The sequence below is a fragment of the Equus asinus genome, chromosome 10 (genome assembly GCF_041296235.1).
Source record: "Equus asinus isolate D_3611 breed Donkey chromosome 10, EquAss-T2T_v2, whole genome shotgun sequence".
NCBI classification, from domain to species: Eukaryota; Metazoa; Chordata; class Mammalia; order Perissodactyla; family Equidae; genus Equus; species Equus asinus.
This window is the reverse complement of record NC_091799.1, coordinates 24067233-24083422: the sequence shown is the minus strand read 5'-3', so window position 1 is coordinate 24083422 and position 16190 is coordinate 24067233. Positions and strand designations below refer to the sequence as shown.

General features: G+C 37.8%; 1 protein-coding gene and 1 long non-coding RNA gene across 8 annotated transcripts in view; one reads left to right on the top strand and one right to left on the bottom strand.

Annotated features, from left to right (window-relative positions):
• Positions 1-16152, bottom strand: part of LOC106824199 (N-acetyllactosaminide alpha-1,3-galactosyltransferase-like) — a 28264-nt gene extending 12112 nt beyond the window's left edge. For 2 of the 7 annotated variants that reach the window (XM_070518838.1, XM_044778883.2), the window contains exons 1-4: positions 16018-16152; positions 13366-13434; positions 9755-9787; positions 7008-7061 (exon numbers count right to left, since the gene is read on the bottom strand). In XM_070518838.1, the coding sequence (XP_070374939.1) occupies positions 7008-7061; positions 9755-9787; positions 13366-13403 (125 nt within the window). In that variant the 5' untranslated portion in view covers positions 13404-13434; positions 16018-16152. Of the gene's footprint in view, positions 1-6912; positions 6960-7007; positions 7062-7634; positions 10292-11135; positions 11222-11933; positions 12071-13365; positions 13435-16017 lie in introns of those variants that run through there. The other 5 variants (XM_070518834.1, XM_070518835.1, XM_070518836.1 and 2 more) reach the window with 5 other exon arrangements.
• Positions 1-16190, top strand: part of LOC139046344 (uncharacterized) — a 143916-nt gene that overhangs the window by 78533 nt on the left and 49193 nt on the right. The window lies entirely within an intron of this gene.

Genomic DNA, 16190 nt, shown 5'->3' with positions numbered 1-16190 from the left:
CCTTCAGGTATGATGTAGAAACAAAAACTTTCCCAGACAAACATAAGCTAAGGGAGATCATAGCCACAAGACCCTCCCTACAGGAAACCCTCATGAAGGAGCTCATACCCAAAAAGAAAAAAGGGAGAAAGGGGTTACAAAGCACAGAGTAGGGAGATAAATAGGTAGACAAAATCAGAAAATCATAGCTATACATCAGAACAGGTTAGCAAATACTAAAGAATAGCAGCATTAAAGATAAAGGGAAGGAAAACACCCAAACCAAACATAATCTTGTCATTTTAATCACAAACTCACAACACAAGATGGAATAAGATGTCAGCAAAACAACTTAGGAGGGGAAGACGAAAGGGACTGAATCGGTTTGGTCTAAGGAAATAAGAGGCCATCAGAAAATGGACTGTGTTATCTATGAGATTTTGAATACAAATCTCATGGTAACCACTAAACAGAAAAGCAGAATAGAGACACAAATAATAAATAAGGAGAAAATGAAGAAACACAACATAAAAAAAATACACAACTCAATTGGTAGACCAAAATACACAGTACGGGAAACAAAGGAAATGCAGGAGAACTGGAAAATGAGTGATAAAATGGCAGCATTAAGCCCTCATATATTGATAATCACCCTAAACATAAATGGATTGAATTTTCCAATAAAAAGACACAGAGTAGTAAGATGGATTAAAGAACAAGACCCAACAATATGCTGCCTCCAGAAAAGACATCTCAGCTCCAACAACAAACACAGGCTCAGAGTGAAGGGATGGAAGACAATACCCAAAACTAATGGCAAATAAAAGAAAGCAGGTGTCACAATGCTTATATCAGACAAAGCAAACTTCAAGGTAAGACAGGTAAAGAGAGACAAAGAGGGGCAGTATATAATGATCAAAGGGACACGCCATCAAGAAGAAATAACACTTATAAATATCTGTGCACTCAACACAGGAGCACAAAGTACATAAAGAAACTATTAACAAACCTAAAAGAAGATATTAATAATAATGCAATAATAGTAGGGACCTCAACACTGCACTCGCATCAATGGATAGACGATCCAGACAGAAAATCAACAAGGAAACAGTGGAATTAAATGAAAAGCTAGACCAGTTGGGCTTAATAAAACATATATTGAACACTCCATCCAAAAACAGCAGAATACACATTCTTCTCAAGGGCACACAGAACATTCTCAAGCATAGACAATATGTTGGGAAACAAGGCAAGCCTCAATAAATTTAAGAAGATTGAAATAATAAGAAGCATCTTTTCCAATCACAATGCTATGAAGCTAGAAATTAATTACAAGAAAAAGGCTGAGAAAGGGACAAAGATGTGGAGACTAAACAGCATGCTACTGAACAAACAATGAATCACTGAAGAAATTAAAGGAGAAATCAAAAAATATCTGTAGACAAATGAAAATGAAAACATACCATACCAACCCATGAGAGGCATCAAAAGCCATATTAAGAGGGAAATTCATTGCAATACAGGCTCACCTTAACAAATAAAAAAAAATCCCAAATAAGCAACCTCAAACTACACCTAACTGAATTAGAAAAAGAAGAACAAACAAAGCCCAAAGTCAGCAGAAGGAGAGAAATAATAAAAATCAGAGCAGAAATAAACTCTATTGAAACAAAAAAAGGCAGTAGAAAGGATCAATGAAACAAAGAGCTGGTTCTTTGAGAAGATAAACAAAATTAATAAACCCCTAGCCAGACTTACAAAGGAAAAAAGAGAGAAAGCTCAGATAAATAAAATTAGAAATGAAAGAGAAGAAATAACAGTGGATACCACAGAAATACAATAGATCATAAGAGAATACTACGAAAAGCTATATGCCAACAAAATGGACAATCTGGAAGAAACAGATAAATTCTTAGACTCTTACAACCTCCCAAAGTGGAAGCAATAATAGATAATCTGAATAGACCAATGACAAGTAAAGCGATTGAAACAGTAATCAAAAGCATCCCAAAAAATAAAACCCCAGGACCAGATTGCTTCCCTGAAGAGGATTTAATACCTACCCTTCTCAAGCTATTCCAAAAAATTAGGGAAGATGGAATGCTTCCTAACACATTCTATGAGGCCAACATCACTCTGATACCAAAGTCTGACGAGGACAACAAAAAAAGGAAAACTACAGGCCAATATTGCTGATGAACATAGACGCAAAAATCCTCAGCAACATATCGGCAACCCAAATACAGCAGTACATCAAAAAGATCATACATCATAACCAAGTGGGATTTATACCAGGGACACAGGGATGGTTCAACACCTGCAAATCAATCAATGTGATACACCACATTAACAAAATGAGGAGTGAAAACCACATGATCATCTCAGTGGATGCAGAGAAAGCATTTGACAAGATCCAACAGCCTTTTATGATAAAAAAAAAAAAAAACCTCTTAACAAAATGGGGATAGAATGAAATTACCTCAATATAATAAAGGTCATATATGACAAACCCACAGCCAATATCATACTCAATGGGGAAAAACTGAACGCCATCCCTCTGAGAACAGGAACAAGACAAGGATGCCCATTATCACCACTCTTATTCAACATAGTACTGGAGGTTTTGGCCAGAGCAATTAGGCAAGAGAAAGCAATAAAAGGAATCCCAATACGTAGTGAAGAAGTGAAACTCTTGCTGTTTGCAGACAACATGATCTTATATATAGAAAACCCTAAAGAATCCATTGGAAAACTAATAGAAATTATTAACAACGTTAGTAAAGTTGCAGGGAACAAAACCAACTTACAAAAATCAGTTGCATTTCTATACCCTAGTAATGAACTTACAGAAAGAGAATTGAAGAATACAATTCCATTTACAATTGCAACAAAAAGAATAAATTATCTAGGAATAAATTTTACCAAGGAGGTGAAGGACTTATACCATGAAAACTATAAGACGTTATTGAAAGAAATAGATGATGACATAAAGAGAAGGAAAGAGATTCCCTGCACATGGATTGGAAGAATAAACATAGTTAAAATGTCCATACTACCCAAAGCAATCTACAGATTCAATGCAATCTCAATCAGAATTCCAGTGACATTCTTCACAGAAATGGAACAAAGAATCCTAAAATTCATATGGGGCAACCAAAGACCCCGAATTGCTAAGGCAATCCTGAGAAAAAAGAACAAAGCTGGAGGCATCACGATCCCTTACTTCAAAATGTACTACAAAGCCACAGTAATCGAAACAGCATAGTACTGGTACAAAAACAGGCACACAGATCAATGGAACGGAACTGAAAGCCCAGAAATAAAACCACACATCTACGGACAGCTAATCTTTGACAAAGGTGCCAAGAACATACAATGGAGAAAAGATAGTCTCTTCAATAAATGGTGTTGGGAAAATTGGATAGCCACATGCAAAAGAATGAATGTAGACCATTATCTCACACCATACACAAAAATAAACTCAAAATGGATCAAAGATTTGAAGATAAGTCCTGAAACCATAAAACTCCTGGAAGATAATATAGGTAGTACACTCTTTGACATTGAACTAAAAAGGATCTTTTCAAATATCATGTCTTCTCAGACAAGGGAAACAAAAGAAAAAATAAACAACTGAGACTTCATGAGACTAAAGAGCTTCTGCAAGGCAAAAGAAACTAGGATCAAAACAAAAAGACAACCCACCAATTGGGAGAAAATATTTGTAAATCATGTATCTGACAAAGGGTTAATCTCCATAATATATAAGGAACACATACAACTTAACAACAAAAAAACAAACAGCCAGATCAAAAAATGGGCAGACAATATGAACAGACATTATTCCAAAGAAGATATACAAATGGCCATTAAACAGATGAAAAGATGTTCAATATCACTAATCATCAGGGAAACGCAAATCAAAACTACACTAACATACCACCAGACACCTGTTAAAATGGCTATAATCACTAAGACTAAAAATAACAAATGTTGGACAGGGTGTGGAGAAAAGGGAACCCTCATGCACTGCTGGTGGGAATGCAAACTGGTGCAACAACTATGGAAAACAGTACGGAGATTCCTCAAAAAACTAAAAATAGAAATACCACATGACCCAGCTATCCTGGTACTGCATTTCTACCCAAACAAGGTGAAATCAACAATCCAAAGTAACATATGTACCCCTATGTTCATTTCAGGACTATTCACAATAGCCAAGACATAGAAACAATCCAAGTGGCCATCAACCGATGACTGGATAAAGCAGAAGTGGTATGTATATACAATGGAATACTACTCAGCCATAAAAAAGACAAAATCATCCCATTTGCAACAACATGGATGGACTTAGAGGGAATTATGCTAAGCGAAATAAATCAGACTGAGAAAGAAAAACACCATGTGATTTCACTCATATGTGGAATATAAACAAACATATGGACAAAGAAATAGTTCAGTGGCAGTGGTTACCAGGGGAAGGAGGGTGGGGGTGAGCACAGCGTGTGAAAGGGAACACTTATGTGGTGACAGACAAGAAATAATATACAACTGAAATTTCACAAGGCTGTAAACTATTATGAACTCAATAAAAAAACTTACTACAAAGATACAGTAATCAAAACAGTGTGGCATTGGCATAAGGGTGGACATAGAGATCAATGGAATAGAAATGAATCTGTAATAAACTCATATGACTATGATCAATTGATTTTAAATGAAGGTGTTAAGACCAGTCAATGGGGAAAGAACATCTTTTCAACAAATTGTGCTGGGACAACTGAATATCCATGACTATTCATGAAAAAAAAATGAAGTTGTACTCCTATCTCACACCATATACAAAAATTAACTAAAAATGTATCAAAGACCTAATGTAAGAGCACAGATTATAAAACTCTTATAAGAAAACTGCAGTAAATTTTCAGGATCTTGGATTTGGTAATGATTTTTTAGATATGACACCAAAAGCACAGGCATCAAAGGAAAAAAATAGATAAATTGGAATTCGTCAAAAAACAAAATTTTGCACATCAAAGGACACTAACACGAAAGTGAAAAGACAACCCACAGAATGGGAGGAAATATTTTAAATCATATATAAGAGTCTCATATCTAGAATATATAAAGAACTTTTATAACACAACATTAAAAAGTCAAACAACCCAATTTAACAATGAGCAAAGGATTTGAATAGACATTTCTATCTATATGCAAATGGCCAATAAGCACATGAAAAGATGCTTAACGTCATTAGTCATTAGAAAAATGCAAATCAAAACTACAATGAGATACCATTTCCCACACTCTAGGATGGCCATAATAAAAACAAAACCCCCCCAAAACATAAAGTAACACGTGTTGGAAAGGATGTGGAGAAATTCAAACCCTCGTACACTGTTGGTGGGAATGTAAATTGGTGCAGCTGCCATGGAAAACAGTTTGATGGTTCTTCAAAAAGTTCCACATAGAATTACTATGTGACCCAGTAATTCCACTGATAGCCAAGAGAATTAAAAACACTCACTTAAATTAAAACCTGTGCAAGAATGTTCACAGCACCATTAGTCATAATAGACAAAAAGTGGAAACAACCCACTGTCCATTAACTGATCAATACAATATGCCCACAAAATGGAGTATTATTCAGCTACAAAAGGGGATAAAGTACTGATATGTGCTACAACATAGATGAACCTTGAAAACATGCTAAATGAAGGAAGCCAGACATAAAAGGCCACATGTTAAACTCCTTTCATATGAAATGTCCAGAATAGGCAAATCCAGAGAGACAGGAAGCAGATGAGTGTTTTTCAGGGACCGGGCAGAGGGGAATGAGGAGTCAGGGCTTAATGGGTACAGGGTTTCTTTTTGGTGTGATGGGGATATTCTGGAATTGGATAGTGGTGATAGTTGCACAACATTGTGAAGATACTAAAAGCCACTGAATTGTACATTTTAAAATAGTTAAAATGGTGAATTTCATATTATGTGAATTTTATGTTAATAAAAAAATAGTAAACCACAGAGGCGAATATTCCATAATATATAAATAATGATGAGATTGTATCTAGAAGATAAAGAGAACCTCTTCATATCTATAAGAAAAAGAAAGACAATCCAATGGGGTGGCGGGGAGATATGAACCGGCATTTTACAAAAGTGAATATCCAAGTGGCCAATATTCATATGAAAAGGTGTTCAACCTTAATGGTCATCAAGGAAAAAAGATGAAAAATGCAATGGGAACTGAAGTGCTCTTGGAAGAAAAAGATTCTACTAACTATTTCAAACCCTGTTATGGACTGAATTGTGTCTCTCCCAAATTCATGTTGAAGCCCTAATCCCCAGTGTGACTATTTGGAGACAGGGCCTTTAGAGAGGTAATTAAGTTTAAATGAGGTCATACGGATAGGGTCCTAATCCAATAGGACTGGTGTCCTTACAAGAAGAGAAAGAGACACCAGGAATGCATGCACACAGAGAAAAGGCCATGTGAGGACACAGCAAGAAGACAGCCACCTGCAAGTCAAGGAGAGAGGCCTTGGGAGAAACCAAACTTACTGACACCCTGATCTTTGACTTCCAGCCTTCAGAAGTGGGAGCAAATAAATTCTTGTTGTTTAAGCCAAAAAAACCCACAATGCTATGGGAACTGGATTTCATCAGTAGCCTATTTGGAGTCTATTTAAATGATGATATGGTTCTCTTCTTTGTTCAGTTGTTGGGATGAATCATCACCTTGAATTATGAAGACATGCCTTGCTTGTCTTGTTAGGGGGATTCTGTGTCAGTTATTAAGCTCTTGTCTTTCACAACTAAACCCACCACACTGTACTCTGCACTATTATGCTGAGCTGGACTCTGCAAACCACATCTCTCCTTTGACAGTGGGCACCCATTTTATAAAGTGTAATCAAAGTGCTCGCCAACCTTTGGAATGCCAGTTGTGGTATTGTTGTCATCTATTAGCTTCTATCGAGCAATCTATGGATCCATCTCACATGTGTTAGATTGGGAATTCTCACCTGGGAAGAAACCAGACTGACAGCTTTAATTCTTCTGATTGAGTATCCACAGACCTACAGGAAAAATAATGCAGTCAGACTATATCTACTAGAGTTTGAGATAATCCAATGTCTATGAAATCATGGGCTGTTTTATAATAAGATGTAAAATGCAAAATAAGTATGAAGCATTAAGAAAAACGATGATGAACTTTGACGGTAGTGGTATGGAAAATTCATGATTCCCAGCCTCAACTCTCTGTGCTGCCCAGAAATCTTTGCGTTTCCACAGTTCTCATTTCCCTTCTTCTAAAAAATAGCAGCCATTAGTGAAATCTCCCGCAACTTTCTACCACCTCACCTCCAAATTTACCTATAATGCTGAATTTTTTTGCTTCAATCACAATGGAACTATATTCCTACTTTTGTCAAAAGTTAGCCTTAAATACCCTGTCTGCTCAGGAGCCTTGGTTTGATAATTATTCTCAGAATCATTTCTCCTAGGCCTTCTATTTGATCAATTGATGCTCTTCTGGGCATTTCCCTGTGGCTTCAGATTTTTACGTCCAACTAGTCTTCTCCCAGGAATTTAAGACTCGTATATCCAACTGTGTTCTGAAGCCTTCTATTTGAAGTTTGCACACACACCACACAGTGAAGATGTTTCCTGTTACAGTCTGTGTCTCTTCCCCGAAGTAGGTCCTCTTCATAGGTTGCCTTATCTCACGGGATCTGCTTGCATTGGCAAGGTAGAAATATGAGAGTCATTCTGCACTGACAGCACTCCCAAATCCCAACATCACATCCATCATTAAACCCTGCTGGTTTTACCTCCAAAACAGCTCCCAAATCCAGCCCCTATCTCCCTTCCCTGCCGCCACAGGACTTCCAGTCACCTTCATCTCTTGTCTGGGTTCCTGCAAGAGCCTCCTAATTGGTCTCACTCTTTGTTCACTTTAAAAAAGACTTAGTAGTATGAAAAATTTCAAAGGTACACAAATGTAAAGAAAATAATATAATGAACCTCCATATTCCCCTCCCCCCAGAATTAGGAACATGCTACCCTTTCTGCCTGTCTCTGCATTGCCCCTTTTCAACCCATTCTCCACATTTCCACTCTGCTTCCAGTGTTATGTTTCTGAAGCTCCAGTGTTAGCATGTCATTATTCTGTTTAACAGTGTGCAGTGGCTTCCCGCTGTCCTAAGGATCGTGTCCACATTCCTTATATGGGCATAATATTCTGCATGATCTGACCCTTCACACTGTTCCAGCCACTCCTACCTAGCCCCACGCTTATAGTTTTCCAGGTTCCCTGGCCATTTTTTATTTCCTTAAACATGCCACAACTTCAACCAGCTAATTCCCACATAGCCTTCAGGTCTCACTTTAAGTATTCCTTCCTAAGGGAAGTAGTCCCTAATCTGCTAGATGAGGTTGAATTCCCTTTGTTAATAGCTAATACATATTAACTACTTTCCTAAGGATCATCTAATTTAATCCACAGAGCACTCCTATGAGATAGGTACTATTCTTATTAATATTTTCCCATTTTACTAGATAAGGAAACTGAGGCACAAAGAGCTTTTATTGTGTTGCCCATCGTCACACAGTAGGTGGAAAGACAAGCAGGTGTACCTGAGTCCTTACTCCTCCGCCTTGTGATGTACTCTAATGGCACCCTGGCTAGGACACCTCTGGAGAGCTGATCCCAGGCTGAGCTAATGAGGGGATTGGGCAGCTCTGGAGCTGAGTTGTATGTCATGAGACTGTCTTTGTGCCTATGTACACAGACAGGAGTAACTGCAGTGTCAGGTGTGACTGAGATGTGGCATTCTACCCGGGCCCCCACTTCCATTGACAGCGATGAGTCTAGATGACGAGTATTAGTATGTTAAGGCTATAGAGTTCCAATGCTAAGGAGGACTAATGTTACTAAGAGAACGATTGTTAGATTGTATTACATTGACTACTTTTTTGCCAGAAAACATGTAAATCCATTCCTTCTCCCAGCCTCTGCTGCAGCAGTCTTATCTTGAATGTTCCCACCTTTGCCTTGGGCTTTCCTGCTGTTTTCAGGTGGTTGAAAGTTACTGTCCCCTGTTAGCCATGGCCATATAGAGAGGAAACATACTCTGCCCAGTACATAACAACCTTCTTGTTTCGTTATTTTCAAGCATAGCACAGCTCGCCCAAGTATGGAGTCATGGTCTTAGTGGGGGTGTTGTAAATCATAGAACCGTCAGAGAGACAAGGCCCCTGAAAGCAACAAGCATCAGAAAGGGAGGTTGCTTTCACTGTACTATGTGGGTTCCCATGACTATAGGGAGAAACAGAAGAACATTTTATGATTTGGGATCTTGCACAATCTTTGGGGAAGTTTTCCTGTCTACACACATTCTGATGGCATGATTTTGTAGGTGGCATGTGGTTAATAAGTTTCTTGAGAGTCTTTTAGCAAAGACTTTACTCCTGTGTGTTTGCCCAGAGCCTTAAAAGGCCCACGGGCCCTGGAAGCTGGGTTCTGGCTCCTGTAACACGTTCCCCTAACCAGATCCCACTCCTCTATCAGAGACGGCACTCTGCCAGTCTGCTCTTTCTTTGACTCCTAGTACTCTGACCTTAAACAAATTTCTCTCTGACAAGCATCTGTAAAATTGCTTTGGTTTACTCTGCCTGCAGGAACTAAGGACTCACATGTACTCTATTGCCCTCCAATCAGGTTTGTTCTCAGGAAGGGATCATAACATATTTGTAAATAAAGACTTACCAGCATCGATACACCCTCTGTAGTTTCTTTGGGCTTAGGATAAATGAAAAGCATTATATTAGTTTTAAACTTATATAAAGAATTCCCACATTTAAGATGACTAGAGTTATATTCCATCAATCCATTCATTTTATTCCCTAATATTTAATGAACAGGTAATGTTGTGGAGGGAAAGTTTGTGTCCCCCTCAAATTCATATGTTGAAATCCTAACCCCTAATATGTTGGTATTAGGAGGTGGGACCTTTGGGAATGATTAAGTCATGAGGTTGGAGCCATCCTGAATGGGATTAACACCTTATAAAAGAGATCACAGGGCCAGCCTGGTGGCGTAGTGGTTAAGTGCGCACGTTCCGCTTTGGCAGCCCAGGGTTCGCCGGTTCGGATCCCGGGTGTGGACATGGCACCACTTGGCAAGCCATGCTATGGCAGGCATCCTACATATAAAGAAGAGGAAGATGGGCTTGGATGTTAGCTCAGGGCCAGTCTTCCTCAGCAAAAAGAGGAGGATTGGCAGCAGTTAGTTCAGGGCTAATCTTCCTCAAAAAAAAAAAAAAAAAAAAAAGAGATGCCAGAAAGCTCCCTTGCCTCTTCTGTCATGTGAGGACACAGTGAGAAGATGGCCATCTATGAACCAGGAGGCTTCACCAGACGCCAGATCTGCCAATGCCTTGATCTTGGACTTCCCATCCTCCAGAATTATGAGAAATAAATTTTTGGTGTTCATAATCCAACGAGTCTACGGTATTTCGATATAGCATTTCAAACAGACTATGACACATGCTATGTGCCAAGCACATTGTTGGTTATAGAGATACAGTAATGAATATAATAAAAATCACTGCAGTTAAGGACCTCATATGCTATATCTTAAAACAAAAAACGAAAGACGATGAATTCTATGAGGTAGAAATGAAAGAGAAGCTTACTTAATATCATTATAACAATGAAATTAACTAATTGCCAATGAAATCTTTCTATTTGTCTCAAATATGTGGAGGGCGAATACATATATAGTGCCTGAAGCCACCAATATTAGGAACGTTTCTTAAAGAAGATGCCACCTATTTAAAAATGGCAGTTTCTCTGTAACATTTTCTAACATTACACTGCCATAATTACAAGGTTACTGTCTTGGTAGCTTCACATTGCTTCTCCTCACACACATGGGCCTACAAAAACTACACTTAGCTTTGATCCCATTAGAAACAAAGAATTTTTATGCTGAACCATAAAAATTTATGCTGATATATTTGGGTATCATTTGAGTATATTTGGGTCGATACATTTGATGCTGATTTATTCAAGCCTATCACCTTTCCGACATACCAGATCCTTACCAAACGCCAGAATAAAATATTCATTAATTTTTTTAAAGTTACCTGATATGACACTTTCTATGTAAGGCCCATAGAAACAATGAAAGCAATAACAGTTTAATTGTTTTTCTTTTGTATCTCATTCTTTTCTGAGAGGAAAAAAGAAACAGATAAAAGTAGATTAAATAAAGTACAACGTATACAAAGTAAGAAGTGTTGAATCCTGCCTCCCCATGACTTAAACTAGATGATTTAATAGATATTCGCTAGGATTGAAGGCACTTTTGCTCCTTGGATATCTCTCTATATGAAAACAGGGTTGAGGCGGTGGAGACACTGTTTATTTGAGCTATCTGCCCAAAGTCTTAGGACTCACGTGGTCTGAGCTGACCTTGACACAAGATGTCTCACAACCTTAATTTGTCTTTTCTAAGTACAAAGGGCTTTCCTTACCCAAACAAAAAATACAAATACCACTTCCCAGTCTAACTCACAGGGTGAGGTGTCAGAGAAAAGAGATAATTATGAACATACTTAAAGAATTGAATAGTTATGAAGGAACTTATTATTCTTAATTAAATAATATTATGCAGTTGCTCACTCCATGAAAGATGATATGACTGATAAGAGCATAAAATATATGTCCCTTCTCAAATGTATTTGAACATAAAATTGACTCAGAGCACTAACTGGAGGCTAAAGTATAACTTTTAGATTATTTGTGCATCGACCTTGGAATTTTAGCCATCAGGTTTATAAAACTCCTTTGTGGTATTTAATCTGTGCAATATGAAATTGTCTGTGTGCAGAAAAGGAATTGGATGTGGCTCACTTTTGATGAAATTCAGGACAAACTCTTACCTCTCGTTTTCCTAAGATCAGATAAGAATTTTATACAGCTTCTATCCTTGCAGATTTAACATTCATGGTACAGTGGTTTGGGAAGACGTGGAGAATCTCAAGAGGGCAGACAGTTTTCAAGCAGAACATTTTGAGACCTTTGAAAAATCACGAAGCAGATAACCTAGTGTTGGTTCTATGGCACTCTCTGGTTTGTGTGTTTATCACTTCAGGCTTCTGTGAATGATGTCATCAGATTCTCTTTTGATGATGAAAGAACTAGATACTTGCTATCATAACAATACATATGCCACTAGCTTCTCTTTGTCATTACCAGAGGACTAGATTTTGTCCCATTTAAAAAAAAATAGAGCCATTTAAATTCCTTTCTTGAGGATTTTTTTCAAGGTTTATAATCCTTTTCTTTTCTTTTTTTTTTTTTTTTTGGTGAGGAAGATTGTGCCTGAGCTAAAATCTGTTGCTAATCTTCCTCTCTTTGCTTGAGGAAGATTGTTACTGAGCTAACATCTGTAGCAATCTTCCTCTATTTTGTATGTGGGATGCCACCATAGCATGGCTTGATGAGCTGTGTGCAGGTCCACGCCTGGGATCTGAACCTGTGAACCCCGGGCTGCTGAAGCGGAGCATGCAAACCCAACCACTCCACCACTAGGCCAGCTGTATAATACATTTTTAATTGAAGTATAATTTATATAAATTAAAACACATGCAATTAGGTGTATAGTTCATTGAGTTTGTTACCCATGTGCATATGTGTGTAAAACCGACTCTGATTAAGATATGGAACATTTCCATGACTCCAGTAACTTTTCTTGTGCCCCTTGAGTTACACTCTTTGCATTTGGCTTTTTTCACTCCAAGGTTTTGCAGCTCACTCAAGTTGTTGTGTTTCTCACACCATACAAAAAGTTAATTCAAAATGACTTATGGGGGCCAGCCCGGTGGCTCAGAGGTTAAGTTTGCACATTCCACTTTGGCAGCCTGGGGTTCACCGGTTCAGATCCCGGGTGCGGACATGGCACTGCTTGGCAAAGCCATGCTGTAGTAGGCGTCCCACATATAGAGGAAGAGGGGCACTGATGTTAGCTCAGGGTCAGTCTTCCTCAGCAAAAATGAGGAAGATCGGCAGCAGATGTTGGCTCAGAGCTAATCTTCCTCAAAAAAAAAAAACAAAAAACAAAACCAAAATGAATTATAGATCTAAGCATAAAAGCTAAAGTCACAAGCTTTTAGACAAAAACATAGGAGGATATCTTTGTAACTTAGGGGTAAGATAAAGGTCTCTTAGGTAACAGAAAACAACTAAAAAATGATAAATTATACATCATCAAAACTAGAAAACTTTGGTTCATCAAAAGACACCTTTAAAAAAAATGAATAAGTAAGCCATTACTATTCACCAAAGATTTCAGTTACCTGAAATGATACATACCATACATGATCCATACAGGAAATAAAATCCATATCCATGTTAGAAATTTCCTATTGATTTCCATTCTTCCTAGAAATAAAAAGGGAGATAATGAAGGAGGATAATTAAAATAAACTAATACAGAATTAGAGTCTGTTTTAGGTCACAGTAGAGTGGATTACACCAGACTAATGCTCTCATAGATGACAGTCATAAGCTCTGGATGAAATTTTTTAAAAAAAAGTTAAATAAAACTATTTGAAGGCCAAGGAGAGGGACCAAAAACAGGCTGTCTTTGAAGGTGGGAAGTGTGTTGGGTAAAATTCACGTTCATACAGCTTTTCCTTTGAGGTTATCCCCCCATTCACACAGAGCTGGGTGGCTAGAACTCACATAGAAATACTGGAGGAGTCAGAGGATGGAGTTGGTAGGTATAAAGGAGGCTGAAAAGTAATAGAGAAAATCCCAGAAAGATGGAGACACAGAGTGGGGTACCCCAAATCAGCATAGAAACTCTGACCAAAACCTTGGATAACAACATGCAGAGCAAAGACTGAAGTTTCCTCAGGAAACAGCAACTTCTGAAAGGCTATAAAAATGGAGCGATATCAGCTGATGCCCCCTACAGGAGAAATGGGGGTTGGAATTTGAGTCCAGCCCAGTTAACTATCTGTTCATACAAAAATCAGCACTTTTCAGAGGAAAATAAGAGAATCCATAGACTCTACAACATGTCATCCATAACGTCAGGGATTCATTTTGAAAAGTTACTAGACATGCAGAGAAACAGGAATATGTGACCCACAGTGAAGAGCAATGAACCCCAATGTAACTCAGATGTTGGAAGTGGTAAACAAGGACTTTAAAGCACCTATTATAAAAACGTTAGGATTTAATGTAGAACTTGGTCAAAATGAAGGAACAGATTGGAATTCTCAGCAAGAAAGGGAAGCTATTAAAAAATGGACATTCTAGAACTTTAGCTATATTTGAAATGAAAATGTTAGTAGATGGGCTTACAAACAGATTGCATACTGTAGAAGAAAAGGTCAGTGAAATGAAAGACAGATCAAGGTTATGTGAAAAAGAGAGGAAATAAAAATCTATTTACATTTAAACTGTAATCAGAAGCTACCTCAGCCACCCACGTGTGGAAGTTTCTACACTCTCTCCCATTGACAGTCTCTCCAAGTTGGGGGCCTTCTGGAGGAGGGAAAATGTAGGGGCACCCAAGGGATGTAACACTCCCTTAGACAAATAAGGTGGTGAGGCATGAACAGGCATAATAATATTTTAAAATCCGTTTTAAAGCCCATCTACTTTCAGGAAGTGTTTGAGATGGCTTATGGTTAAGAAGGTATGGTTACAATAAACAGAGAAACAATATGCAAGAATAAAAAAAAAGGAATAGAAAGAGAAACATTTATTTAGTCACTCAGGTATGTATTTTCACATGATCTTGGTCATCCCACCCACTCCATGAGAATAAAGATTTTACATTTATTTTTATTTACATTTAAAGTAATTACTGATAAGGAAGGACTTATCTCTGTCATTTTGCTATTTGTTTTCTATATGCCTTATAGCTTTTTTCATCCTTTATTTCCTGCATTACTGTCTTCTTTTGTGCTTAGTTGATATTTTTGTAGTGAAATATTTAAATTCCTGTCTTGAGGCCAGCCCTGTGGCATGGTGGTTAGGTTCAGCGTGTTTTGCTTCGGCAGCCTGGGTTTGTGGGTTTGGATCCTGGGTGTGGAGCTACACCACTCATCAGCTGCACTGTGGCAGCAACCCACAGAAAAAGTAGAGGAGGATTGGCACAGATGTTAGCTCAAGGTTAATTGTCCTCAGCAAAAAATGAGAAAGATTAGCAACAGATGCTAGTGTGGATCTAATCTTCCTCAGCAAAAAAAAAAAAAAAAAAAAAATCCAGTCTCATTTCCTTTTGTGCATATTCTTCTTCTTCTTTTTTTTTTGTTTTTGAGGAAGATTAGCCCTGAGCTAACATCTGCTGCCAAGCCTCATCTTTTTTTTTTTTCTGAGGAAGACTGGCCCTGAGCTAACATCCATGCCCATCTTCCTCCACTTTATATGTGGGACGCCTACCACTGCATGGCTTGCCATGCAGTGCCATGTCTGCACCTGGGATCCGAACTGGTGAACCCCAGGCCACCGAAGTAGAACATGCACACTTAACCACTGTGCCACTGGGTCAGCCCCCTTTTGTATATTCTATCGCTGTTTTCTTTGTGGTTATCATGGGAATTTCATTTATTATCCTGAAGTTATAACACTCAAATTAGAATTTATACCAGCTTAACTTCAATAACATACCAAAACTCTGTTCCTTTACAGCTGCAACCCCACCTCTTTTGGTTAGTCATGTTGCAAAAGTACCTCTGTATACATTGTGTGCCCAAAAACATAAACTAATAATTCTTTTAAATGCATTGATCTCTTAAACATGTGGAAGACAAAATTTGAAGTTACAAAGCAGAGTTATAATAGTATTAGCTTTTAGGCTAGTAATTTTTTTAAAAAAATGTATTAGTCTCTTAAATAATGTAGGAAAAAAAGTGGAGTTACAAACTGTTGTTACAATACTAGCTTTAATAATTGCTCATTTATTTACTTTCATTGAGATCTTTATTTCTCCATATTGTTTTGACTTACTGTCAAATATCTTTTCATTTCACCCTGCAAGACTCCCTTCTGGCCTCCAAAGTTTCTGAGGAGAAATTGCCTGTAATCTTATTTGCAACAGTGTATAGGATGAGTCACTTCCCTCTTGCTGCTTTCAAGATTCTCTCTTTGTCTCTATCTTTGTTTTTCAAAAGTTTGTTTAT